Source organism: Alligator mississippiensis, chromosome 13 (genome assembly GCF_030867095.1).
Source record: "Alligator mississippiensis isolate rAllMis1 chromosome 13, rAllMis1, whole genome shotgun sequence".
In the NCBI taxonomy this organism is placed as follows: Eukaryota; Metazoa; Chordata; order Crocodylia; family Alligatoridae; genus Alligator; species Alligator mississippiensis.
Window position 1 is genome coordinate 16,185,965 of NC_081836.1, and position 26,436 is coordinate 16,212,400.

At 44.3% G+C, this 26,436-nt stretch overlaps 2 protein-coding genes and 1 long non-coding RNA gene across 8 annotated transcripts; 1 reads left to right on the plus strand and 2 right to left on the minus strand.

Moving 5' to 3' along the window:
• Positions 1–14,837, minus strand: LOC102559803 (D-glucoside 3-dehydrogenase). 3 transcript variants are annotated; one of them, XM_006270291.4, is made up of 9 exons: positions 14,452–14,834; positions 11,192–11,791; positions 9,873–9,943; positions 8,963–9,071; positions 7,433–7,563; positions 7,021–7,128; positions 6,534–6,652; positions 5,724–5,880; positions 1–2,026 (listed from the first exon to the last, which is right to left on the minus strand). In XM_006270291.4, exons 1-9 carry the CDS (start codon positions 14,709–14,711, stop codon positions 1,878–1,880), a joined length of 1,704 nt encoding a protein of 567 aa, XP_006270353.3. In that variant the 5' UTR covers positions 14,712–14,834; the 3' UTR covers positions 1–1,877. The 3 variants fall into 3 exon arrangements, with proteins under 3 accessions (XP_006270353.3, XP_019349484.1, XP_019349486.1); XM_019493939.2 differs by lacking the exon at positions 6,534–6,652 and having other exon boundaries at positions 7,482–7,563; positions 14,452–14,836; XM_019493941.2 differs by lacking the exons at positions 1–2,026; positions 5,724–5,880; positions 6,534–6,652 and adding an exon at positions 6,682–6,772 and having other exon boundaries at positions 7,482–7,563; positions 14,452–14,837.
• Positions 14,577–16,251, plus strand: LOC132244671 (uncharacterized). The gene is made up of 2 exons (XR_009456382.1): positions 14,577–14,660; positions 14,915–16,251. It is a non-coding gene; the product is annotated as an uncharacterized LOC132244671 (long non-coding RNA).
• LOC102560027 (uncharacterized) lies at positions 15,038–25,874 on the minus strand. Of its 4 annotated transcripts, XM_059716832.1 has the most exons (13): positions 25,593–25,874; positions 24,567–24,704; positions 23,720–23,903; positions 22,487–22,734; positions 21,351–21,525; positions 20,778–20,878; positions 19,599–19,685; positions 19,073–19,198; positions 18,519–18,641; positions 18,253–18,417; positions 17,062–17,229; positions 16,272–16,432; positions 15,038–15,136 (listed from the first exon to the last, which is right to left on the minus strand). In XM_059716832.1, exons 1-13 carry the CDS (start codon positions 25,651–25,653, stop codon positions 15,089–15,091), a joined length of 1,785 nt encoding a protein of 594 aa, XP_059572815.1. In that variant the 5' UTR covers positions 25,654–25,874; the 3' UTR covers positions 15,038–15,088. The 4 variants fall into 4 exon arrangements, with proteins under 4 accessions (XP_059572815.1, XP_059572814.1, XP_019349481.2 ...); XM_059716831.1 differs by lacking the exon at positions 15,038–15,136 and having other exon boundaries at positions 16,182–16,432; positions 17,062–17,226; XM_019493936.2 differs by lacking the exon at positions 15,038–15,136 and having other exon boundaries at positions 16,182–16,432.
• Between the last annotated feature and the right edge of the window lie 562 nt (positions 25,875–26,436).

The window sequence follows — 26,436 nt, forward strand, 5'->3', positions numbered from 1 at the left end:
TCAACAAAAGAAAAAAAATATATTTTCTTTTAATAAGTAGCTACCTGGGTTTCATTCACAGAATGTAGGTTGTGTTGTGTTTTTGACTATCTTTCAAATAAATGACCAAAAAGATATAGCATGAAATAGAGAGTAGCGTTTATCATTAATACACAGCTTTTCTTAGGTTTGGAAAAAAAAAAAAAACCACACTGTTTAAAACAATTTCCACAAGAGAACTGTGCTTAGTTATAAATGTCACAACTATTCCTAGTTTTAGTAATATATACTGCATATATAAAAATTAAATTGACAGTAAAGACTATTTTTCCAGAAAAAAACACAATATGTATAGCTACCAACACATTCAATGCAAGAATGTTGTTTTAATACCATTGAAAAAAAAACAACCCTTTTTTCCAAATCTTGAAAACCAGGGTCTGACCAATACAGATCAGAATAAAATAGTCAAATATATACATTTGCAGTAAGTTCAACGTAAGAATAAAAAGGTACAAATAACCTGGTTCAAAGCAGACTTGCCTGTTGTGGAAGGCACTATCATTTTCTGTGATGCATAATCACAATCTGCTAGACCAGTGGTTCTCAACCTTTTTAGACTTGAGGCACCCCTGGGAAAATTCTAGCTTATAATTTTTTTGACCTCAGAAAGACCACAACTTTGGATTTCTATTTGAAATCTCTTCGTTTAATGCAGTTAAACCCTGTTTATAAATGTAACAGTGCTAATGTTGTGTGGTACCCTGTGGCACTCTTGAAAGGATCTCAAGGCATCCCAGGCACCCTGATTGAGAATCACTGTGCTAGACAAAACAAACAAACAACCCCCTCCCACCCCCCCAAAACGTTCTTAAAAACCTGTGTATCGGACTCCCTCCCCCACTCAGGGCAAAGGAACTGCAAATCAGTGCCCTACAGAGAAACACTGAAGCACAAAACCGCTTATGCACGGCCTCTCCTGATGCACTGTAGAATCCAGGTGACATCACCTAGTAACAGATGTTGTACAGAGCTACTGCACAGATATCCACAGAAGTATTTTGAAACATAAAACTTTATTTATTTTTAATAGTGATGCACTATTCAGATTAGAAATGCCCAAGGGTACGGTTGTGCTCTGTGTGACAGTCTAAGCCCACAAAAATCTTTCATCACTAACACTACAGCCAGAATGGCAGGAAATCTCTCTGCCAGCTTTGCCCTCTCCTAAAGAAGTAGATGCATACTTCTCAGCTACTATAAATTCCAAATTTATAGCAAAGACCAGAACACAAAGTTCTAGAAACGTGCAATCTGTAAGAGGGGTACATACGACACAGTATCAGGTGTGCGGCATGGGCCATACACGTACCTTTGTTTCCTCATTTTGAGCATCACAGTTTCATCTCATTTACAAAGCTGCCATGAGAGATTAATTGCACAGTCTTCACAACCACAAAGGATTGTTTCTATTTCCTTACCACATCGCAATCAGCATCAGGGGGGTCTGCTACCAAGAAAATTCTATTCCATTACCTGGATTTGACTCCCTCAGAAAGGAAATGCCAGCATATCCTTACCACGTTATGACCAGCCTCAGGGAAATCCACTGTCAAGGAAATAATATTCCATAATATAAAAGGGAAATGCCAGTGCAGACAAAGCCTCCATCATTTCTTTTAAGGGTCCCGGATAACATCCTCCAAAACATCAGCAACAGGAGCGCTGCATGTTTATGGAGTTCAAAACAAGCTCCAAGTTCTGGGCATCGCCAATGAAAATGACAAAACACAACAAGGCTTTTTGTTTTAAGACAACAGTGGGAACATCACTAGATAGAGAGGTGCGCTCTCTAGCAGGTCTCTGGACAGCTCCTTCACTTCAAGCAGCAGTGCACATCACATGATTTCAGTCTTGATTACTGACACATCTATTGCTTCGTTGCGCAAGTCGACAGCAGATCCGTTCCTCCAGGACTGCTCAGCAGCCGCAGCTACCTGAATCGTCCAGAGAAACTGCTCTTTGGTGATAACAGGGAGTTCATTGCCTGGAAAAACAAGACTCTGTTACTAGAGGAAGGCAGCACTGGTACAAAGAGCATCAGGCTGCAAAACCAGAAGTCTGAAGCCCTACTGTCTGCTCTGCTGCAGGTCCTCCCTGAGGCTCGAGTCACTTCACTGCCTTGTGCTTGCTTCCCCCCTTACCCTTTGTCTACTTCAGCAGTGTTCAACCCCAGTCTGCAGGCACCAGCACCATGTCATCTGGTCCACAAGGCTCCCCATGCATCCAGAAATTTGGCAGGGGAGGTAGCACCACTCCCTTGCCAAATTTCTGGACTGTGGGGAGCCCCAGGCTCTGTGTGCTGGAATAAATATTAAATACTTTCAGTGTTTCTTCCATTTACCTAGTATATCAAATCCTGCCACTTGCAGGATCTGCCAGATTTCAGTAAAAACTGTTGGTTTCTGATAGTTTAAACTGCCATAAAACCTTATTCAACCCAACACTAAGTATTGAACACTGAAAATATTATTGTTTTTAAGCCAATTTCTGTCCATGGGCATACACAAATCACCCAGGAGCGCTGCATATATATCCAACAGAAGTTGACTATTTGCTGGGTTCTGATGCTGCCAGTGCCATCCACTTCAGCATTTTAGTTACCATATTTACTCAAATATAAGACAAGGTCTCCCCACCACAGCCTCCTACAGTCAGCAGGGGAGAAAAGTTCCTTGTTTTACGTTCACGTACAAGGAAACCTTGTTAAATACATTGTCTATCATTTAACTGCTGACAAAAGCAGCGTGTGCTCAGTAATGAAAACCAATTCTGAAGTTGATTAAATGCAGCCACACTGAGCATGACTATAAAATACATGGCACATACTGGGCAAATAAAGTGATGGGAACCTCTCTCCCTCCCTTTCCCCCAATGTGTGTGGCCCTTAAAAATAAATAAATAAACAAATAAAAATGGGCAGTTGTTCTCCCTGGAGGGACCAAGCACCAGGCCTGAAGGTACTACAATACAAAGCCAGCACTTGAAGAGGCTGGAACAAGCTCCACACCTTCCTCTGGTGCCAAAAATGCTGATTTTTTTTTTTACAATTTTGTATTCCGGGTCAAATTAGCCAAATCAGTTATGAAACCTATCAATTAAGCAGAAATCAATCATTCAAATCCATGTGGTACTACTACTGGCAAGTATCCTCTTTCCCAGACTTTTCAGTCTGGGGTTTCAGATACTTCCAAAGCCATGGCAGACATCCTACATGCAGGCTCAAGCCTGGAGATCTTGGAGTTTGGATACCCCCGAGTGTTGCTTCCCTTAACCAACAGGCCAAAGGAGCAAGCTAGGGGGAAATCTCCCATCTCCATAAAATAGGTGTGTAGTCCAGATCATTCCTGGGGACCTCGCCTGCAGTACAAGGACAGGTCTCCACCCTCTATTACACATGGACATTCAGAGGTCAAGAAGGGGATCTTCCTTTCCAATCACAGCAGGAAACCACCTGGACTTATACCATGGTATCTCTCCTGCCAGTTAAGCAAAAATGACTTTTTTGTTTGGAACTTTTTTCTTATTCCAGGTCAAATTAACCAAATCAGTACCAAATACTCTTAAGCAACACACAATTGTTCAAACACCACATGTGGTGCTACAGCAGGGAAGTATCCTCTACCCCAGACTTTTCAGCCTGGGGCTTCAGATACTCTCAGATCCACTGGTGGGCATCCTACGTGCAGGCCCAAGCCCAGAGGCTTGGGGTTCGGATTCCCCAGAGTCTCACTTGCTCTTAACCAAAGGCCACAGGAGCAAGCTAGAGAGAAGTCCCCCATTTCCATGAAGCAGACATGTAGCCAAGATCCTCCCACTGGAAACTGGCCTTGGCCCGTGGGAAGCTAATTACAAAACTTGTAGGGCGTCATGTTTGCAGTGCAGTGGACGGGGTGCACCCTCCACTATACAATGCCATTCAAATCCATCTTAGTTCAGGTAACGAATCAGTGCAGTGACTACACTTGATCTTAGCCCACAGGAGGTCCAGAAGCAATACTTTTTCTTTGTTTTTGTTTTTAAAGGAAAACTTTTCATGTCCAAACCAAATCAGTCAAATTAATTCCAAATCCATGAATCATTCAAGACCCACAAGGCTAGGCTAGTGCAGCCCATTTTTTTTTTTAATTTCCCGTATTCCAAGCCAAATTAGCCAAAACAAATTCCAAATCCATGACCCAGTCCAGAACCATAAGTGGCCGTACTTACTACTGGCAAACATCCTCCACCCCCTTCTGGGGCTTCAAATATTTCCAAATCCCTTGGCAGACATGCAGCCCATGTAAACAATATCTTGTTTAGATAACAGTATCCTTTGGTAATATATATCCATTGTTTTCAGTCCTCCTCAGTGTTGACTCCTTTTAAAGTCCTGGTAAGCCACTACACTGAATACATTTTAACATCCTCTTTACTTCCACAGCTGAGCTGTACCTTCCTTTCTCATTTCCAATGATTCCTGGCTCTTCATCAGTTTAAATATCTGGCAAACATCACCAAATGGGACCCCAAACAGTTCACCCAGAATCCCTCTGTTACCCCCTCTTAGCCTGTCACATATGATTAGCATAGTCCTACCCTCCACGATAGACCATGTTGCCCTGTGCCTCATCTGCATATACATTTTTGGAACATCCCAGGACTCATGACAAGATCACCCAGTGCCAGTCACGAGTGGTGGGGGCGTTAATTAGCATATGGATCCTTTTGGGGGTGGAAGTGGTGTATCTGGAGTACATGCACATACTGAGTAGTGCTGAGCTATGGGGTCACCACGATTTGAAATGCTCTGTTGGGAACTTACTTACCATGAACTACACAGTAAATAATGAGCTTTCTAGTTTTGGACTAATAACATGCATAATTTGTATTATGCATAAATAGGTACAAAAGCACGGCTTAAAAGTGTGTTTATGGAGTACCTGTGCTAAAACTTGCAGCAGTTTCAAAAAAGGTAAAATGCATCAATTCTGGATAAACTAAGTCTATGGGTACTCATAGTAATTTGCCTATATGCAAATTACTAGTCATGTTTATTTCAAAATCAGTGGCCAGTACAGTATTTTAAAGTTTGCCCCTCACTTCCATGTACTCAGGGAGAGCAGGGTTTGACAGCAAGCAGTAGGGGGAGGAGGGGGAAGGAAGGGCTTGCAGCAGGAAACAGTTGGGAGGCACAGGCCAAGGGGGCTACCTGACTCCCTGATTTATTTCCTTGCTGTAGCAGTGGGAAGGGGAGAAATTCAAGCAAACCTCCAATAATTTGATTCTATACCTGGGAAGTTATCACAATTTTTTTAATTTTCCGTGTACCGAATCAAATTATTGACGCATCATCTTATGTTTGGGATCATCTTATATTCCAGTAAATGTGGTAGTTGGCAGGGAAAAGTTTATTATCATTTTTAATACACCCTAATCAACTAGAGTTTTCACCTAGTAAACAGTTTTTGCTTTTCAAACTGTTCAGACTGCCTGGGGCTTTACATTCATATAAAGACATCTGCTTTTAAATTCCCTCTTTCATCCAGAGACTGGGATTTCAAGAATAAACAAACTCCAAACTGCCATTGATTTTAGAACCATTTTCTACACACATTTCCATTAAAGCCAAATCCAAATCGTATCAAGATTCCTCTTACAAATAAACCAGCATTGGTTATGGCTTTTCTTATGATTTTGCTAACCTTTGAGGGTCCTTAGAAAATGTCGGAAGAGTTCTCTGTATGCATCCCGGTACCGGTCAGCCTGGGTCTGTGAACAGATGGACACAGAGGTTCCATGTTCAGTAATTCCCAAGGGATTCTGATTATCTACCCGTAATGATCCTTGAGAACCATGGACCTGGAAAACAGTGAGAGGAAGAAAAAAGAAGTAAATAAAAACCTGTTAAAGTACTATAAATTAACATGCCTCTTGGCTTTAAAATTCTATCTGGTCTGCTGGACTGGATTACTGAGCTGCTCTTATTTTAGGATTTAATGAACAGTTTTCTCCCCCAGGTCCAGCGCAGACATCTCAGTGTTTCTGGTGGTCTTGTACATCAACATAAACTTAGGCCATTTGCAAAAGGGTTTTGGCCCAATACATTTAGACCCATTCTTTTTGTTATTTGTGCTTGCAAGAATATAACACCTGGCTTGCTGTGCCCATAATAAAAAAGTTGATGAAACAAGGGTAAATTGTATGCAGAGTTTCATCCTCAAGGGACCTGAAAAAGCAGACAAAATCAGGGCCAAATTCCATTCCTGTCTGATTGCTGTTAACAACTCCATAAGATACACAAAGGCACAAACAAGAGCAGAATTTGGCTGCCAGAAGTGGAAGCTAATTTTAAGAGGACAGCAGGACAGGCAAAAAACTGTAACTGTAACCTCAGCTGCATGGTGCTCTGTGTAGTGCATTGGTGTGTATGCACATAGGCACAAAAAAAGAATAGGTCCCCCATGCAAACAGGAATCAGAGAAAAGTTTACATTACGTAAAAAACAAACACACCTCTAGTCTCTGATCGCAGCTTTTAGTGCAGTGCTGACTGACGTCCAATGTAACAATGGCTCCACTAGGAAATTTCATGCTGACTGCTACAGTGTCTGCATCCTTCAAGTAGGCCATGTCTGAGTGACGAGAGACACCAACTCAGACTTGGAAATAAAGGAAACCAGCAAATCCCTAGTGTACGAAAGTGCTTGTATTTTGTAAGAGGCACTAGGGCGACTAGATCATAATCACACAGCCTGGTGGGAAAGACAGAACATCCCAAACACGTTTACTACCACTGACACCAATCCATTTACATTCCTCTTCACCACTCATCAGGTGACACCCTACTCCACACTTTTACTTTTATTACAAAATAATATACAATAAATCCCATATCTCTATATCTTACAACTTCACATACATTTGTTTTTAAATTTACAGCACTGAAATAAGGAATAACTAGAAAATGAAATGACACTGTAGTGGAGAAGTTTAGTCTCACCTGCGCAGAATGCATGTCCCAAAGAAAATATTGTATCTGGTGCGCTTTCCCCCAGTAACAAACTGATAATATCAATGTCATGTACAGCAGCGTTATAGAAAATCCCACCTGAAAGAGGAAAAAGTGAGCACACTAAAAGATGTAAATCCTATAAAATCTATGAGCAAGTTTATATTTCTGCACTGCATGAAAGCCAATGTTAAATCATCTCAGAAGTTAGCCTGAAGAACATACAGAAATACTCCCTCACAAAAAAGTGGTTAGTGTCAAAGAGCCTCCCCTCCCTAAGAGGAAAATAATGTACTTTAGGGATATATGCATACACACACAGAAGGTTCCACTGGGATATGCAATAAGGTCAACCAATGTGCCTTCAGAGAATGAACCTCTTCTTAAGAAAGCTACTTAGTACCTGACTTTTTTAAGAAGCTAAGAGAAGCCGCTGGATATATGCTGCTAACCGTTGATATCCGATGAATCCTCCCCAGTGCCTGGCTGTCATGGACTTTTTTATACAAGAACTGCATGGCTGGATCAAAGCGCCTGTGGAAAGACAGCCAACACAGATAAGTGAGCATGCAGAAAAGAATGGGGTTAAGTACACTGAAGTCATCCATGACAATCCACCAGCCTGACACTGGATGGCAGTGAAGGATCTGGACCACATGTGGCTACCAATTTAAGACAAATGTGACGTACAATTTTCTGATGAAATCATTTGATCAGCAATTTGCAGGTTTCAGAAATTCATAGTAAATTCTTCCCTGCCATAACTCTTTTACTGTACTAAGAGTTTCAATTCAGGGATTAAACTACCATGGAATAAAATGTTTAATAAGCAATACCTAAGAAGTTACATATAGATTAATAGGTATCTTTCTGGTTTTATATGCAAGTATTAAATGTGCTATCTGTATAGGATGAATTTCTCTAACTTCAAATGGCCTGGCTAAATCAATGGTAGCTTATGTAATTTCTTGCTAGGTTCTTCACAAGGTAAGTAAATACTCAAAATCTTCATTACTTGCAGCTCATGTTATTATATAGGGTGCACAGGACCATTATTTTTTAGTGTATACAAGATTTTAAGATTCAGTTAGTGAGTCCATAAAACATACCGAGTACAATCAAACAAAGCTGTATTTTCAAAATATTATGCAAATAAATGTTGAATGTTTTCTAATAGAAAGTTTTTTCCTGCAGTATTTTGAAAAAAGCAGAGCCAATTCACTTCCAATAATATTTTTCTTTTCCTTCTCCAAAATTATACAACAAAAACAGTCAAAAAGAGCTGTAAATCCCTTGGGCTTGAAAGAAAACAACCATAATCAACATGACAAGAAATAATCTGTGAAGCCAAACTGGTTTGTAACCAAGGTGTAACACTGCTGTTTTTTCCAGCTTGATATAGTTGTAAAACTAGATGCTTTGCAAAATAGTGCAGTCAAAAGTGAATCTCAAAGGCTATATAGGTGCAAAATCAAGAAGCTGTATATCACAAAAAGTAACTTCCTACTTCATTTTCTCACACACCACACACCAGAGTTACCCAGAAGAATGCGTCAGTAATTTTTACAAAATCTCACCACCACAAAAAGACTGGAGTAACATTTTACTAAGCACCTCCAGTGCTGAAGCCTCATTGCACTTACCATCTGTACTCTCTTACCACTCAATCCAATGTATATGGTTAAATTAATTTCAATGCTATGCCAAATATAAAAAAGATTTGCATCTCCAAGAAGTGTGAAGAATTAATCTGAAGCTGCAAGTATACAATATATATACTCTGATGAGCCACATACTAAGTAAACTTAATCAAAATTATGGTTAAATAGCTAGAAAACAAATACAGAAAGTTTGCAGATAATAATTGGAATTGCATTACTTCGCACTTGTACTTCCCTAACACATAAAGAGCTGAATAAAATGGGGTCCTTACTTGTAGAATCCACAGACCAATGGTCTTCCACATCTGGCAGCTTCGTCAAAACAAGCCTCTGCTGTCTGCCTGTCTAAACTGGGCAGCTTCTCGCAAAACACACCTTTCCCTATGCAGAATGTCACATAACATAGAGCTGAATATGTGTAGGACACAATCCAAGCAGAACACTTTATACCTTGCAATATTGTACACATCAATACAGTCCAGAAACAACATTTCAGGAAACTTCAGGAAGGCTGTTATTGCTACTTATCCACAAAGCTACAGTGCATTAACCATTTGCAAATTTCATAGACTCTCATCTGCTTCTATTCTTAGCTGTATTTTTCCAATTATTTCTTTGTACATATGGAGTTAAACACAAGCCATTTAGCTTAGGTTGCACTTGCTTCTTTCCCAGACCTGGAAAAGTACACTTTGTACCTGCAAGCTTGTCTAATGTGTCTTCATCAAACCATACCATTAGTTCAATAAAAGATACTGGCAAAAAACCTTTGCTTCTTGCACTAATCCAATTGAACAGTTCAGTTACATATACTTAAAAAAGGACCCCAGTACATACTCAAGCTGCATGGAAAGTCTTTAGGGCAGCAGCTTCTATAGACTAACTTCTCTCTTTCTAATTATGCAATTAGACATTCAGTACATGCCTCAAGGGATACTGTAAGGTACAAATGAGGAGGCCACAAGTGACTAATCACTGGAGGTGGAATAACCTCCAGGGCAGGGGGTAGGACTCAATGATCTACTGAGGCCCATCCCGACCCAAACATCTATGAATCTATGAAAACCCTGATAAATGCTGATCTCTGAGTACATGCCTGGTTAACTCAGTATGCCCAACCCAGAACAGATCACAGATTAAAAATGAAAGAACTTGCTGTAAGTCTGCTACAGTTCCTCTTACCCGCTCGCAAAGCATCTAATACAATTTCTGAGGCTGCTTCAGGAGGTGAACAAATAATGGCTCCAGAGACACTGCAGGCATTAAGAAAAAGTTGTTAGGTGGAGACAAACTATTTGCTGAAACAAACTAGTCAAAAGGAAGGAGATCAAGTTTTGTGAATGATAAGAAACCTCTTAATTTAAGGAAGGGAGGGGGAAGAAACCACTAATTTCCAAGAAGGAAAAAAAAAAATCACATTGACAAAATAACTCTCTCTCATCTTATAAGGGCTCAAAGTTCTGGGGTAATGGTACCAGAAACAGATTTAAATCATTACATTTAGTGGAGTTTTACATGAATCTTTGTCTTCATTCATAGTGTATAGTCTCATATTTTTTAAGTAATAAAGACAGTGTTAATTTAGATTTAGAAAAAATATATATTCACCACATATTTAAATAGCATTCTTTTGTCTCTATCTTAAAAGTGAACAGAAAAAACTTTTCTGAGGTGTCTTTCAAAACTTACTTGCACCCTCCATGTTAACAAATCAGAAAGGAAAGTCTAAAGAAACTTTACATGGAGCAATTGTGAAAAAAATACTAATAGTTTAATGCGTTTTAAATTTAGAATTTGTACTACAAAGTTCCCTCTCTCAGGAACACTGCTCCATTCTAAGGTTTGTGAATTCTGAAATGCTGCCTTCTTTAAAAGTTGACAAGAACTCCAGTGAGCTTGTTTTTGTAGTACTAATCTAGCTTCCCCCAAGATGTAAAATGAGCTCTGATAAAAGCATACTATTGCACATTTACACTATACCCTTCACACTGAAGGATCCCTACAGTGCTTTTTAATTCTACATATGTTCTACTGCTTCAATAAGCGAGTTGCTTGGGAGAAAAAAGACAAGAGTCAGGAAGGAAGCTACATGACACCATGGAAAAGGGAACTTGTTCATAGACATAGCCTTATATCTCTGTCCACAAAAGAGACAGGCCTCTAGCTTGCCACAGTCCTTTCTGGAGCCCCAAGCACACACAGATAACTAAGCTTCCCAGCAAGATCCTAGAATATGTCACCCTCCCTCCACCTTCTTTACTAAAGAGAAATGCAATTTGAGTTAATCTATAGCTGTTGCAAGAAGCTGTCATGAGGACTAAACAGATAAAAGTTCAGTCTTATGTCATGAGCAGGAAGTTAGACCAGCAAGATCCAACAAAAGGCAAGTGCATGCCAGTACCAATGAAACTTCCCCAAGACAGTAAGGAAGTTACACTGTTAGCCCTTCAAAAGTTAAGTTCCTTAAGAAAACATGCATATTAGTGATTTGCGGACTGTACCGTTGATCATTGAGCACAATGTCGGCATCCTGCTGCCGCAGCACCCTGGTGTTGGCCAGGAATTCAGTACTGAAGGCACGTTCCACGTCTAGTAGCTGATCCTCAACAATGTAGAGTAAACAGCAACTATTTTCTTCCATTAAACTTTGAAACAATGCTTTGTTCCCAAGCCCAACACCAAAGAGGGCAAGACCAATATTGCTTCCTGTAGTCCCAGTACCAATGTACTGTCCCACAGCCCCTCCACAAATCGCACTGTTGGAGGCCTCAGAAATAACAAGCTTTTGGTTGTTCTGTTTTGGGGGAGCAGGTGCATTTCTCAGATGGAGGGCAGCAAATGCTGACGGGTAACTGGTAGAGGTAGAGGGTGTTTGGTCTTCTCTGGCAGACAGGACATTAGTGGTAGAGCTGATGGTATTGAGATGAACAGGGATCAATGACTTGTGGTAGGAAGGTGGAGATGGCACCATGCTGTAGCTGGTGCTGGTGCCATCACTGGTGATGCAAGGGTTGGCTGAGAAAATAAATGAAGGCTGAGAGAGCAGGGAAGGAGTGTCAAGTTGCATGGGAAGCCCAGTACCAAGGTCTGAACCTGCAGATCTAGATAAAAGGGAGATAAATAAGTCTTAAGGAAGCTTCTGGTACTTCAGGAACAATCAAACAGAACAAAGCTGTTTGCACAAAACAGGTCAAAATATCTTACTGAAAAACTGAGTAAATATGATGAACCTCAGATATCTGTAGGCACTTGACTTTAAATTAATCAGATTTTCTTCCATCGCTCGATTGACATACTATTTGCCTACAGATCTGGTTAGCTATGTATGAAGAAAACTATTACCCCCATCTTCCATGCAAAACCCTGATGAACTGTTACCGTTATCACACTCTCACAAAGATAGCACAGGGTGCACTTTCTACTCTTCCATAAGGTTTCCCAAGTAATTCCATTTAAACAACAACTGTCAAAATAAATTAAGTGCATTGTGAGGATTTATTACTTGCTCTTTTGTCTTACTTGCTAGCTAAGCCATAAAATTCAGTAATCTGCAGTATGTCCAAACTAACTGGGAAATGAGCAACCTTGAGTCAGCATATACAATTTAAAAGCATGCAACCAACTCTAAAAAAAGTTCTTTGTCCAACTTTCCAAAACCATGTGAAATTACTAAAAGAAAAGCCTTTTTCATTGCCTTTGTTTTTGCATTACTTGGCTTAGACAGCTGTGAAAACACTGGAACTTGTACCTCCATTGCACTTCAATACTCAAGCTTTGAATGCCACAAGGGAATGCTTATTTAACAAGTAAATGGGGGAAAATATTTCTTTAAGTCTCACATTTCAAAATTCTGGGGACTATTTCAGCTTGTGTGTTTATATGGACAGACTTTTTCCAAACTTCAGCTGTAAAGTCACAAATATGCCATGTGACAGAGCCTCCAATCCCTGCGATCTGGATGGAGCTTTTCACTCCTCTACCTCGCCAAGGATAAAGAAGGCAGCAAGAAGTTTGCGGGGAGGAGGGAGAAAAAAAAAAAACAATCCTGCTGTTTATTCAAGACAACATCTTCATGACAATTTAGGCAAAGACAAACATTACTAGGGGACACCGTACAACAGTGATCTTCAGCTAGTGTATTGCTTCGCTCCGAGGTGCCTCAAGATCCTTTCAGGGATGTCATGAGTTGCTAAGCAATGTTAGGTGTACAGACATGATTCACATGATAGACCCATAAATCTCAAATAGGAATCACCAGTGTCAAAAACATCTAGACCAGCTGTGGGCTTTCTGAGTTTTTTGCAACAGAAGAATTGGTGCATTATTTTTCTGAAAACTAATGGCTGACACTGGGGGAGGGGGCAGGGGAGCCTTGAGTTTAATGGGGTTGAGAACCACTATACTACAGACTAGGTACAGATATTGCAAATAACAATAAATAACAAATATCCCAAGACTGGCATGTGTACTCTTTGCCTTTCCATTAAGATATGAGTGCCTGAATGCACTGCAGACAAGGTTTCCTGCTGTTGATCCACTGATGCAATCCAAGGACAACTGTTAGGACACGCTTTGTGATGTGGTTTGTACCTTTTATCCCATGAACCTTTTTATGGTTCATCTCACAGATGGACACTTGAATGACTGCACTTTGTCCCAGGATGAACTGGTCTGTTTGGGGACAAATGCAACAACTGTTTGTAGTCACGGTGGGTAAAAAACACAGACAATGCATTTGAGTTGGCTCTGACCAATCCCAGTCAAAACCAGGGAGTGGCACAGCCCTTTTCCAAGGCAGGTCCTCTCTGGAATCAATAACGACTAACACTAATTAGGTGCAACTGTCCAGAGAGAAAGTATTTATCTCAGGCTAAAAACAGATGCCATATTTCCTCTCAGGGAAAAAAACAAACCCTTTTCCTGGGATCCTGCAGATGCACACCCAGTCAGACCCAGGATAAATCCAACTTTATTTTTATTCTCAGGTTTATTCCAGGTCTGACTGTCCTGGGTTTTGACTCGCATCAAAACAGGGTAGAGGACAGTCTTTCAACAGGCAGCTTGAATGGCAATTACCTCAAATTAGCCAATTAAGTGTTTCTTTCACATACCTGTCTCCACAGCTGTTCCCATACCAGCTATGAACTGCCTGCCCAGAGGAGTTTTCCACCTATTGACTCCTCTATGAAATATGAACTTTCCTTTCTACCCAGGAGAACTTTTACAGTCTTTTCTCCAATGCCTGATGAAGAGTGTTTGTGCTCGAAAGCTTGCAATTAAAGATATTTTGGTTTTTTGCAAAAATCTTGTTGGTCTAATAAAAAAGGTATCATCTCTACTATGAGTCCCAATTGCTTTTTCCTCTAGACCAATACGATTACAACTTGGACACCTGTCCTCACAGCTACTTAAGGGGGGGGACGGTGAGCTTGGTCGTAGGACACCAGAACTTTGTCCCAGGGGAAACCTGTTGCCTGTATTGAGCCTCGCAGGCCCAGTGGCAGGGCAATTAACTCAAAACAGACCAGGGTGCGATCTGTATCGCAGCCTCTGGCTGCCCTGCCCCGCTGGCACCAAAGCCCCTGTCCACAGCCGGCGCCCGAGGGAGCCGAGCTCACGCAGCTTCACGGACAGTCACGCCCAGCGAGGGGCCCCGTCTCAGACCGGTCACCGGGAGGAAGCTGCGGCCTGACCCGGGCTGGGACCCGCGCAGGCGGAGCAGGGCTCCCCTCCCGCCGGGGCCGGGGCCGGGCGGACTCACGCGAGGGCGGGCGCGCGCGGGCCGTGCTGCTTGAGCAGGCGGCGGTTGCGGTAGTGGCGGCCGGACGAGAGGTGCTCCAGGATGCGGTCGCGCCGCACGCGCATGGGCAGCTCGCACGACTTGCAGTAGAGCGTCTCCACCACCACGGCGGCCGCCGGCCCGGACCCCGGCCCCGCGCCCGGCTCCAGCAGGTGCCGCCGCACGCCCAGGTCCGTGAACTCCGCCGCGTAGTCGTGCAGCGTCTTCTTCTTGCGCCCCATGGCCGCGCGGGGCGGGGGCGCGGGCGGGGCCGGCCCGGGGGCGCCCCCTCAGCATGGGGGACCCGGGGGCGGGCGGAGGCGCCTCAGGGCCGGCTGCGGGCCCGGCCTGCACCGCGGTCCCGCCCCCGCCGCCCCGCGACCCCGGAAGCGGAAACGGGCCTGGCCCGCCCCGGCCGCGCCCTCGTGACCTCGCTGCCCCGCAGGTCCGCGACCCCGGAAGCGGAAGCCGGCCTGCCCCCATGACCCTCACCGCCCTCTAGGTCTGCGACCTCGGAAGCAAGAAGCTGTCTGCCCCGCCCCGCAACAAAGATAGCGCCGGGGCCGCGTTGTCCAATCTCGTCCCTTTATTCCTTCGCGGAGCCGGGCCGGCGGGGCGCTCACGGGCGCGGTCCCCGCGGGCTCCTCAGGTAGCGGCAGACGCTCTCCTGCGGACAGATGAGGGGGAGGCCGTGAGCCCGGCGCGGCCTAGCAACCCTCCCGCGGGTGCCTGGACGGACGGAGATCCCTTGGGAAGGCCCCGGCCTCGGGCCCGGCCCCTCGGGATTCAGCACAAGCCGCTACTCATGAGTACGTCAGGATCAGCCTGGTGTTGAGGGCCGGGCCGGGCCGGGCCGGGGGGAGGGAGGGGAAATCACGGGGGCGTAGGGCTGTGGCAGGGGCCAGCCGTGCTCTCCTGCTGCGTCAGGAGCTATTGAGCAGGGGCAGGGGCAAGGCCCCTGCATCAACCTCCCTGGCCTGAGATGCTGGAGGCTGTAAGTGGGGGCTGTGCCCAGTTCACTCCCTTTCAGCCTCTGCTCCCTGCCCTTGGGCGAGGTGGGTGCATGGTCTGACCCAGTCAGTGGCAGCTTTTCTGGTCCAGTACTACTTCGGCCTGTTTCTCCTTCACTTCTGTGGATAGTTGGGGGGATGCTACAACGCCCAAGATACCGCACTCTACATTAGTTTGTATTAATCATCATCATATAATACTGCTACTACTTCCAATAGTATTTTTGTGTCTGCTTAATCACTGAATCTGCTTGTAGCCTGTTACTCTCTCCCCAAGAAGCACAGGGCTTTCCCTTTAAGCCCATAGTCTCAGAACTGAAAAAAAGGGCTGAGCGCTTCCCCGCTCGTGCACTTATATAAACATGAGTTCCTCAAGCACCCAGCACCATTAGTACTGGGCTATTACAGCACTATAGCCTGTGAAGGGACTAGCTCCCCTCATCCTCAGAGCTTCTAGCGGTCAGTGTCAGGGCTGTTATTGAAAGGCAGGAGCGGCAGCAGCTGTGAAACGGGCTACTTCCAGTCATTTTCAAGGTTTCCAACAGCAGCCCCTTAAAAGCTGCCTCCCTTTCACCATTTATGGTACAGGTAAAGGGGAATACAATTTATTGATATCATTGAAAGATGCTGTGCATCTAAGATATTTGTACAAATAATAGGGATTTGTTACGATGTAAACAGGCAATAACTTGGGACTGGTGCTTAAATAAATATACACATCCAGTATGCACACAGATGGAATAGATTGTACAAGTGCAAAAATCTTTTAGCAGACAGTTGTCTGTGACTTACTGGAAATCCACAAGTGCCTTCCTCATGTGCATGGCCAGTGCAGTTTTTTCCTTCATGCTGTGGGGCAGGATTATTGCACCAACGAGAACGGCTCACCACTCCCAGCCCACAAGAGATAAGACAAGGAGTCCAAGGTGTCCATGGGGACCACATTCCATCAACTGAGATACAGAGACCAGTATTATTACATGGACATTACCAATTTTAGTCATATTTACCTAAATTTTTGACATTCATATTTAAGAGAACTTCAAATAAACTTTTGAAAATCTGTTCATGCACAGCTGGGGTCTGCCAGTTTTTCGTCTGGTGCCATCCTTATTATACATGATTTTATTATTCATAGCCACGGAGAGAGACTACTTGACAATGTACAAATACTTAAAAAAAAACCCACAGGAATCCTGCTCTGAAAAAAACCCCAACAACTTATAGACCAAATCAGGTGAAGATACAGAGCAGCAGTTCAGATATAAGCAGCCATGGCGACTATGAGAGTAGAGATCACCACCAGAATACTTCACAAAAGAGGTTTTAATATGGAGACATATTTGGCATGTAGGAAAATGCACCCTGTTCTGAGCATCTGAGTGTAAAGAAGATGTGTCTCTATGTGAGGGAGGAAGACCGAAAGAGACAGCAGTTAGGAGTGGGGAGAAAAGTACAGGATGAAATGAGAGCGCTTTTGACACTGCTTTTGCAAAAAGCCTCTCTCTTGGTCTCACCTGCCACTGGTGAAAGCAGCAGATGTTTTGGTGACATGCTACAGGGTCCAGAGTGGAAGCTGTACCTGGGCATCTTTTGTTGCACAAGGCGATTTCCTCCTTTAACCCAGCACAGGGCAAGCCTCCTTGGGAGGGAGTGGGACTATTGCACATCCGGATTCTTTTCTTAATCCCAGAGCAGGTGTGTGAACATGCTGACCAAGGTGACCATGCTGACCACTGACTCTTTGCTGCTGAAAGGAAACAAAAGTTTTTCTCACTTCCCTGACCTAGGTGACAGGCCTTAGGCCTCATGCCTGACATCTGCCTTGATCCTGAATTCAGAAATCCTGAATTCCTTCATTCTGAATGGGTAGTGATGTGTGTTGGAGTGTTCCTGCACGGCACGTGCCAAGATTTACTAATGAGTTTTCACATCATTGAGGATAATGGGAAACAGTAAGTCAGGACACAGAAGCCAGGGGAATTGCACTCACTTATAGCAGAGCTATGTCTCCACTTGACTCCTTGTTATGAGTTTGCTGAAGCTATGGTCTTGGTTGTCACATTTGGAAACTTGGAGGAGAGTGACCACTTGTTCTATAATTGTTGAGGCTTCTGGACACACTCCAAACTGGGCTTGGAGGGTGTTAAAGCATACTCAGTTATCACCACCAGTGTTGTGACAGTGTCACAATGTGAGGATGTGACATCATGGCTCAGCAAGCCTCGTCAAGCAAGGCAGACTTCTAAAAAGGTGTGTGTGAACATGCTGGCAAGTGCATGACCACATCCAATCCAATTATGTTCTCTCTCCATCAAATGCAGGAGATGAAAGACTGTTCTTAAGGTTGCCAACTAAGACCCCTGGATCTTCTGTAGCTGTTTGTACCCATGCAAGCTGATGCAGTGTTCATTCTGATGTAGAAGTGCTTTATACCCACTTTGCCCTGATGAAAATATCTATATAAGGTGCAGTTAAATGGGGTCCCAATTTGTTCAGTTGACATCAGGATAAAAGCGGCATGTCATGCAAAGGATATTCTGGCTGTGGACAAATAGATGTAACAGTTACATCAGTATTAAATTATACTGGTAAAAGCTGTTTTGATATCAGTGTTACCACTGTTCACTCCTGTGTGGCTTTAAGTTCGAGCTAAATCTCCATATCTTTAAACCTGAATGAAACAAGTTTTAAGTTACTATGGTCTCTTATGCGGCAGCTGAGCTCATACTAAATTCTCTTGTCCTGAGCATACAGTTATATTCAGACTCACTAGGGCATGGTTCCAGACTGGGACAGAGCTTGACATCAGCAGACGACCCCTCACAGTGCATCCCACTCTTCGAATGGTTGCACAGGCGGATCCGTATCTGGTTCTGGTACCCACAGGTGACTGTGCACACAGACCACGGAGACCATGGCAACCACCTGCTTTTTGCTACCACACAGAACAACCAAAAAAACAAAGCACCAGATTTAGAAACACTTTGCTCCTCAACCCTTCCCAGTCATAGGTAAGGAGTGATTCTGTATCCTTACCTTCACAGTGAACTCCATCACCAATAAACCCACTTTGACATATGCAGAAATAGGAGCCAAGGGTGTTCAGACAAGTAGCATCCTGATTGCAGTTGTGGGTGCCTCTTGCACACTCATCTATATCTAGAAAGGGGACAGAAACCTGCACCAAGTTTTCTCGCTTAAAATGCAGCTTACACAGAACTCTCACAAAAAAAAAAAAAATCACCCGACACACCAACCCAGGGGAAGCATCATGGATTTTGGCTTGAGTTTGGCTTGACTGGAGGCCCAGCAAGGAGTGGGACTTGGTTTCCAATGGCCTCCCCAAGTCTGAGTTATTGTGATAGATCTGCCAGCCTGGCCTTTTCCTGAGTTTATCCAAATGCCACATCCACTGCTTGCTTTGAGCCCTGTATCACAAGCCCATCTTCTCTTTGTTTACCTATTTCAATTATGCAGGCTTAAAAAAAACCAAACAAACTTTTTCCTAACCCTAACAGTTGCAAGAGATTAGCTCATAAGCTAGTCTGATTACAATATGTCCTTGGAGTTGGGAGCCTGTTTTCTTTCACCTGTGCAGCTGTACAATCCATCTTCAAATCCTGCTGGGCAACGACAATGGTAAGATCCATACAAATTGATGCAGTTAGCCTTGGGGGGACACTTTCGGGGCGTTCTTTCCATACACTCATCTTTGTCTAGAAGCAGAAAGCAGTGAATATGTTTATGGTAGAGAACAGCTAGGTACTAAGAGCTGTACTGCCATTTGTACAGCAGATACAATGGTTACACCTGCATCACTGTGTATGAACCCACTGAGCTCACTCAAACCCACATCTGTATGCACTCCAGGGTTTCTTCTGCACCCAAGCATGGGTCCTTGACCTAGTGAGACATTGGAACAGTTTTGTGAGCAATCAAAGAAAATGTGATCCATGGCTCAGTATGTGTACATGGGATGTGGTTACTGAGGAAGTTGAATGTAAGTTGCTTAGTATGAGGCACTGAATGGCCGAATGCTACAGGATCTCCTGTATCTCCTTTGACTTTGTTCACATAATCAGAGACTTGCAGAAAGCCAAGTACATAAATATTTACCCACACAGTGGCTGCCATTTCCCTCAAATCCAGGGTTACAGTGACAATACTTTTCACCCGAAGACTCACTGCATACTTTGCTGATATCTGAAGAAATAAAGTAAATGCATATGTGCCCAAACCCAAATCCAAGCAAGAACTCAGACACAGTAAAGTAACTGATCTGTTTTATTCTTCCTGCTAATTCAAGACAAGAAGGCTTGCTTGACTTTTTAAATATAAACATGTCACATGCTGTTTTATAGAATCATTCACCACCTCAGATTTTAAGGCCTGAAATGACCATTAGATCATTTAGTCCAGGGGTTCCCAAACTGTGGTACACGTACCTAGGGGCACACAAGACATCTTTGGGGGGTACGCGAGAGAAATTGTGTAATGGCAGATTTAATTTGCATTATAATTGGCATTTAAGGGGTTAAACTATAAAATGCATGCTGATAGCGGTACACAATCAGCTGGTAAATCTGAAAGCTGGTATGCAGTAAAAAAAAGTGGGACCCTCTGATCTCGCCTAATCTGTACAGCATGTGCATAGGATATACCCCAGTTCCCCCTGCTCTGACCTTAGTAATGCATGTTGTCAAGAGGCATCCAGTCTTAATGTGGACTAGCTGAAGAGTCCAATGCTTCCCTTGGCATCCTGGACTACCCAAAAATTGTGGTTTATTTCTAGTATTCTAATGCATCATGCCTTTCAATTCTAGTTGCTCTCAGATTCCCTCTCTGCCAGATTGAGGAGTTAAATAATATCCAATACTTTCATCCCAGGAAAGTATGTCAATCAAGTTTTGACTTGCTTCATTATAAGCTAAACAGAGTGTATTCCTTAGACCTCTCCTTGTAAAGCATTTACCCCAGCTCTTGAATTGTTTTGTGACCCTCTTTCATACACTTTCCAGTTTTTCAGCACCTTTTCAAATGCACATGCCAAAATTCCTAATGAGCGAGGCTAGGGAATGGTTTCATCCATACACTATGTGGAAATTGTCAGGAAGAATTGGCCAAACAATATATTTTGCAAGAAACCACTACAATTTAAACTAAAGTGGTTTTACTAAAGCTAGCAGCCTTTGAGGTTTTATCGTGATTTGAAGACAGGGAGAGGGGGCATGGAAGTCAAACAGCAATCAAGATGGTCTAAAGATAATGTACCATAAAGTTAAAAATACTCAGTACCCTTCTTTATGAAGAAAAGCCTCTGGGCAACCACAACCCTTCCAGGAACACCAGGGATGAAGTCATAGACAAGAGCTCGGATGTAACCAAATTCACTATTCCTGAGAGAGGGTAAAACAGAGAGAAAGTCCACATTTCTCACTTTGGTTTCTTCCTGAGTTAGCAGAAAAGGACATTAGGAGCTCAGCTGTTTCCCTGAATTTAGTCTCAGACCAGAAGAGTCAGAAGAGAACTAGGAGAAAGAGGAAAGAGATCAAGTGCAAAAGGAGAAGGGATTAAGAAGGAGACATTCTCCCAGGTGACTGCTTTCCTTTTAACTCAGTTCATCACCAACTTTCATTTCTTTTCCTTCTCTACCGCTATGTCTGTTCTTAATCATTTAAGAAAATACATGTTCTTAGGAAGTTATTAAAAGCACCAATAGGTGACATTAGCCATGTTAGTGGTTAGTTCCCCTCTCCTCAAATAACCAAGCCCCCTGTCAGTGAGGATGTCTGTTACTGATGGGCACTGAGAAGGAAATATAAAAATCTGTCATTCATAGATTGGAAAAGCATGAGGTTACAGTCATACCTTACTCTTTTCATCTCAATCCCCTCTGTCCCATTGGCCAGCACTACTGTGTTGGAACCAAAGAGCATCAGGGAGGAGGGCTGCTTGGTCCACTTCACAAAGCTGATGGGAGACAGATGGAGAGACTGAGGCAGCTGTATGGTAATGGTATCTCCTTCCAAGAACTCACCAACCTCTGAAAGGACAGGCAAAAAAATGGAAAATAAACAAGACCACTGGATATTCAGAGTGGCTCCTCCACGGTTCTAAAAGGATTACAACCAATTCACTGTGCCAAAAGTACAAGGTTATTCTGAGAAACTAACAAGCCATAGGCTGAGATGCCTTGGGTTTATTCGCCAGTCTATATGAGATTGTCAGAGACAAATATGTGATAAATTAGATGTCCTCAGTGCTCGCTGCCAGCTCCCTTGTGTACCAACTGAGGTTCAGCCTCTAATGACCAGTGATACACAAGGAGATACATAGAGCTTTCTGGTGGAAACAATAACACTTTAAAGTGTCCATGGTCAGGGGACTACGATCATATTAATAAGCAGCTTTATTTTTACAGCATCCAATACAACATATATTCAATGACATAAATGGAAATCAGACTGGACCTCCTCACTCCAAGTCTGGGTCTAGATGAATATAGAAGTCTAAATGAAAGCTATGAACATAACAAATGAGTCTCTACTCAGGGTGCTGCCTTCACAGGAAGATGTAGATGTTCAAGTGCTTTACTTTTTCCTTGTAGGGCAAAACTAACCCCTTAGAGATTCCCTGTTGGAGTGTGCTGGTTTGCAAAAAGAAGGATGTCTTATGAAGAGCAGGATTGCTAGAAATCCCAAACTTCTGGGGCTCAGCCTGGTAGCACCCACACCACTTTGTAAATTATCATCACCTGGTATGAGTACATGTTGGCCATTTCTGGTAGTCTGGACCCAGAAACTGATGAGTCCTCACTGCATTTGCATCTGTGTACAGATACTGTGACCACAGCAAACCCCTGCAGACATTTTTCAATCTATAAATTACAACCCCCAGCTACGTAGCATAGGGAACAGAAATAAGCATAATGTGACTGAAGATGCCTGTGCTCACCCTGAAGAGGGCAGGGCACTCTCATGCTAGTAGCTGTAGCTCTTTCCTACCTATTGGCAGCCTTTCCAGTACAAAAAAGTATCTCAAGTGGGAGGGATTTAACCTCTCAAAGTCAGTAAAATCATAAGCTTCAATCCATGCCTGTTTATCAGGCAACCTTGCTGTGGCCAATTCAGCCCAGAACATATTTGGGTAAAAATCATCCTCATCAATAGAAAACAGCTTCAGCTCCAGATGGTGATTGGCCAGAGCCATCTTTGGGAACAGCTCAGCAGTCAGTTCCAGCCTCCTTCGATAACTGCAAAAAAGAGCAGAGGTAACTAAGGGGGTTGCCTGCTAACATCATCATACTGAATGTGCCCTGTATCTTAGGGAAGTGTCACTTGTCCTAGGAGGCCAAAGATAGAACTGGGGACTGAATCTGAGCTTTCCCATAACCAATTACTGTCTTCTAGGGCTTTAAAGGTCTTTTGCTTATAAATATTTTGCCAGGTCTTGTGTTGTGCTCACTGTTTGACTCAAACTCTCCCTGACCCTAAGAGGAGTCCTGGTGAGACCAGAGAGCTGTGGACTACATCCTTTGCAGTTTTGAGGGGACTTAAAAATGTTTAAGGCAGCAGCTGAAGATTCCTCTAGGAAAGAGAAAAAAGCATCTCTTTGTCAGCTTGACTTCAGCTGCTTCTGTCCCAGTGGGCAGTGTTCCAGGGGCACATCAGGAGTGAGAAGGTGCTGCAAGCTTTGCTGAACTCAGCTGGCACACTTCTTTCTTTAGCAGTGCTCTCTGCAGCAGCTTGAAGTAGCCCTGGCTAGTAGATATCAAGCTGCTCTGATTGATAATGGACTAAAGCTGGGAAAAAAAAAAGTGGTTGCAGATAAACTCTTCTTGAAAATTGCTGTGTCAATGCAGAGAACCTGTATGTAAGTCTCCATTAAGGCTAGTTTTAAGGATTTATGTAGGAAGCAAGTAGTTCAAATATTCAGGTTGGCCCTTTACGCAGCCAGGAATTTCATTCTGCATGGCAGAGAGGTTGATTACATTATGCTTGGTTTGAATTCTTGCCAAGGTCAAGGCAATAATTTTATTGCATCTAATCTTATCACCATTTCCAGCTATGCCATCACCACCTATAAAGATCAACTTCTTCATTACAGGAACTGGTACAGTTACACAATTAGAGTCCAACCTGTAAATCATATATTCATACAACATGCATGTCAATACATGATATATATTCATATAGTCCCAGGCTTACGACATAGAACTAGCACTGTTCAAAACTTACCCATGGAACTGGGGTCCTTGGGCAGAGTAGAATTTGTACCAACTGATCATGTATGGCTGGTAGTCCCCAGACACAGAGATTTGGAAAGTGATTTTCCTTCCAGGAGTTACTCTGATGAGACATACTTGCTCTCCGAAGGCATCACAAGCAGTTTTATTGAGTGCTGTTATGCTGATGCCAGGGTCTAGAAGCAGAAAGAGGTCATTGATCATCTTTACCTGATAATCATGGTACAGCATTTATCTGCAGCTGCTTGTTACCATCATTTTATTAGGTCACCTCAGTGCAGGTAGACAATGTCAGATCAGTCCCGACTTAGGCCACGCTGCCCATGCAGTCCTGCTGTCACCTTCTCTAGACTTAGAGAGATGCAATGGGCTGGGCATTTCCCCTTGAGGACAGCAAAGGAAGCTTTCCTCTCGAGGCACAGATTGCTCAGGGGAGGAAGTGTTCATGCTTGGACAGGCCAACATGTCCTGGCTAATACTTTGGCTAGTTCTGTGTTTATTGAGCTGAGCTCTGACTGCCTATACAAATGACAACAGGTTATTTGTGCATTTGTACTGCCTTCCGGAGAAGGTTCTTACAGCATTTCATAAGCCCAAACTGCTACAATCCTGAGAAGCAGGTAGGACTTAGTACAGCTCAACCAGCAAGATGTAAACTGAAGCACAGAAAGGTAAAGTAACTTGCTTAAGGTGACAGGGTTAGTCATTAGTAAAGCAGAAAAAGGAACCTAGAAGTCCTGACTCCTATGCCCTCACTCTCATTCACAGGCCCATGCTTCTATCTACCTAAAGGAGGTCCTCCAATTATGCCATTAGATGTAGCCTAAGCTTTAACTTGCCTTGACAGTAATTAGTCCCATCACCTCCATATCCTGGCAGACACTGGCAATAGAAATAGTTTTGCACTTCATCCTGCTGACAAATTGCCTTTGGATGGCACTGGATTCCCCTCATAGTACATTCCTGCTTGTATGGATCTGGAAAGAAAGACTGTTTACAACGTGCCTGGCAACTGCATCCAAAGCAGGTCAAACGCCTTCCACACACAGGGGCTCCCATGAGACCCAATCCCACAGGCTGTTGTAGTTAATGGAAAAGAAACACCCATTGTCTTTAACAGGCCTGTTATCAGATCCATCTTGCTTAAGGGACTCACAGACCCATGGTGAAGTAAATTGCCCAGCACAGATTGATAATTTGATTAAGTTAAAACAAAATTAAATCTTGAAATAGATTTTGCTTGAGTTTCTTTCATAACCACTAACCTGGTCTAAGCTTTACCATTTTTCCCCCCACCTAACTGGAAAACTGAGCCGGATGAAACGCACACGCAGCTCCTTTTCCAGTGAGGATGCTTCACGTTGCCTCATTTCATATTTATATACACACACATACATATCATATGAAATGGGGCAACATCAAGATTCCTGATGGAAAAGGAGTTGCATGGCTCAGTTCATCTGGCTCAGTTTTTCCAGTTATGTGGGAAAAAAAATTGGTAAAACTTAGACCAGATTAGTGCCCGTATTATAACAGCATTTCAGAGATCTTCTTTCTTTGGAAATCTAACAGCTCGGTTTTCTGTGGGTTAGGGAGAGAAAAAAATGTCATCCTTTGATTTTTAACGTGGCATTTCTGTTAGAAATGTGAAGTCTGTTGAATTCACGGAAACACGGATTTCCATTGTTTCTGTGAAACAGCAAATCATTTCCTTTGACCAATGCACAGAAGGTGACAGCTTTTGGGCTGTCAGCTTCTCAAGCGCGGGTAAGAAGGGTTTCCCTCGGAGTCCCGAGAAGCTCGAGCTGTGCACAGCGTCTTGCCGGGACCGGGTGTTTCATGTCCAGGGTTCACGAGTGACTCACCGCGTATGCTGCTCCGAGTTTGGCTGATTAACGACAGGAGGATGAGCCACTTCCCCGGCATTTCTAGAGAAACCGTGGCTTAGTGTAAACCTGGCATCCTGCTTCTTCTGATGGACTCAGCAAGCCCCCGGGAGCGAGCCTGGCGGGCGGGCAGCCGCGGCAGCCATCGTCCCCCGGGGCGCGGAGCCCGGGCGGCGGGGCCGGTTTCCGTTCAAACGCCCGCAGGGTTCGAGTCCGGCCGGGCGGAGCTGTCCCGGGGCCGGCGGTGCTGAACCGGCCCCTCTGCCGTGCCGCCGCCCCGCCCCGCCCCGCCCCGCCTCGTGTCGGACGTGCCCCCCAAACAGCCCCGCGAGCAGCCCGGCAGCCCCTTCTCGCCAGCCTCCGCCCGAGCCCCGCGTCCCTCGCTCCCAGCCCCCTCCTCGGCCAAAGCGCTTCCAGCCCAGCTGCTCTCACGGTAGTCCTGGCTGGCCCACGGGGCCCCGCCGGCCGGGCGCCGCGTGTCCGGGGCCCCGCTTCCCGCAGGCCGAGCCGCGGGCTTGGGTCCTCGCGTCCCTGCTGGGGAGGAGGCACGGAGCGGCGGGCAGCCCCCTGCGCCGCGCGGGGACGACGGGGCTTGGGCGTCGCGCGTCCGCCTCGTGCTCCCGCCTGCTGCGGGGAAGCGACCCCGGGCCACGTCAGGGAGCAGGAGCGGGGGGCTGGGGCGGGTCCCCGGTGCGCAGCGCCTCCTCCCCGGAGCGCAGGCACGCAGCCACACGGGCACGCACGGGCGGGAGAAGCTGTTCAAGCCAGGGGCTGCCGGGGGCGGGGCGGGGCAGCGCCGACACCCCGCGCCCCGCCCCCGGCG

What these genes read in the sequence shown, in the direction of transcription:
- LOC102559803 (XM_006270291.4), bottom strand. Translation starts at nt 14,711, where the DNA reads ATGGGGCGCAAGAAGAAGACGCTGCACGACTACGCGGCGGAGTTCACG. An exon ending in CCGCGCGCGCCCGCCCTCGC is followed by an intron (nt 11,792 to 14,451) that starts GTGAGTCCGCCC and finishes CCTTTTATCTAG; the next exon opens with ATCTGCAGGTTCAGACCTTG. An exon ending in TAGCTTCTTAAAAAAGTCAG is followed by an intron (nt 7,129 to 7,432) that starts GTACTAAGTAGC and finishes TTCCTCTTTCAG; the next exon opens with GTGGGATTTTCTATAACGCT.
- LOC102560027 (XM_019493936.2), bottom strand. Translation starts at nt 25,653, where the DNA reads ATGCCGGGGAAGTGGCTCATCCTCCTGTCGTTAATCAGCCAAACTCGG. An exon ending in AACTCGGAGCAGCATACGCG is followed by an intron (nt 24,705 to 25,592) that starts GTGAGTCACTCG and finishes CTTTCTTTCCAG; the next exon opens with ATCCATACAAGCAGGAATGT. An exon ending in ATTGAGATGAAAAGAGTAAG is followed by an intron (nt 20,879 to 21,350) that starts GTATGACTGTAA and finishes ACCCTCTCTCAG; the next exon opens with GAATAGTGAATTTGGTTACA.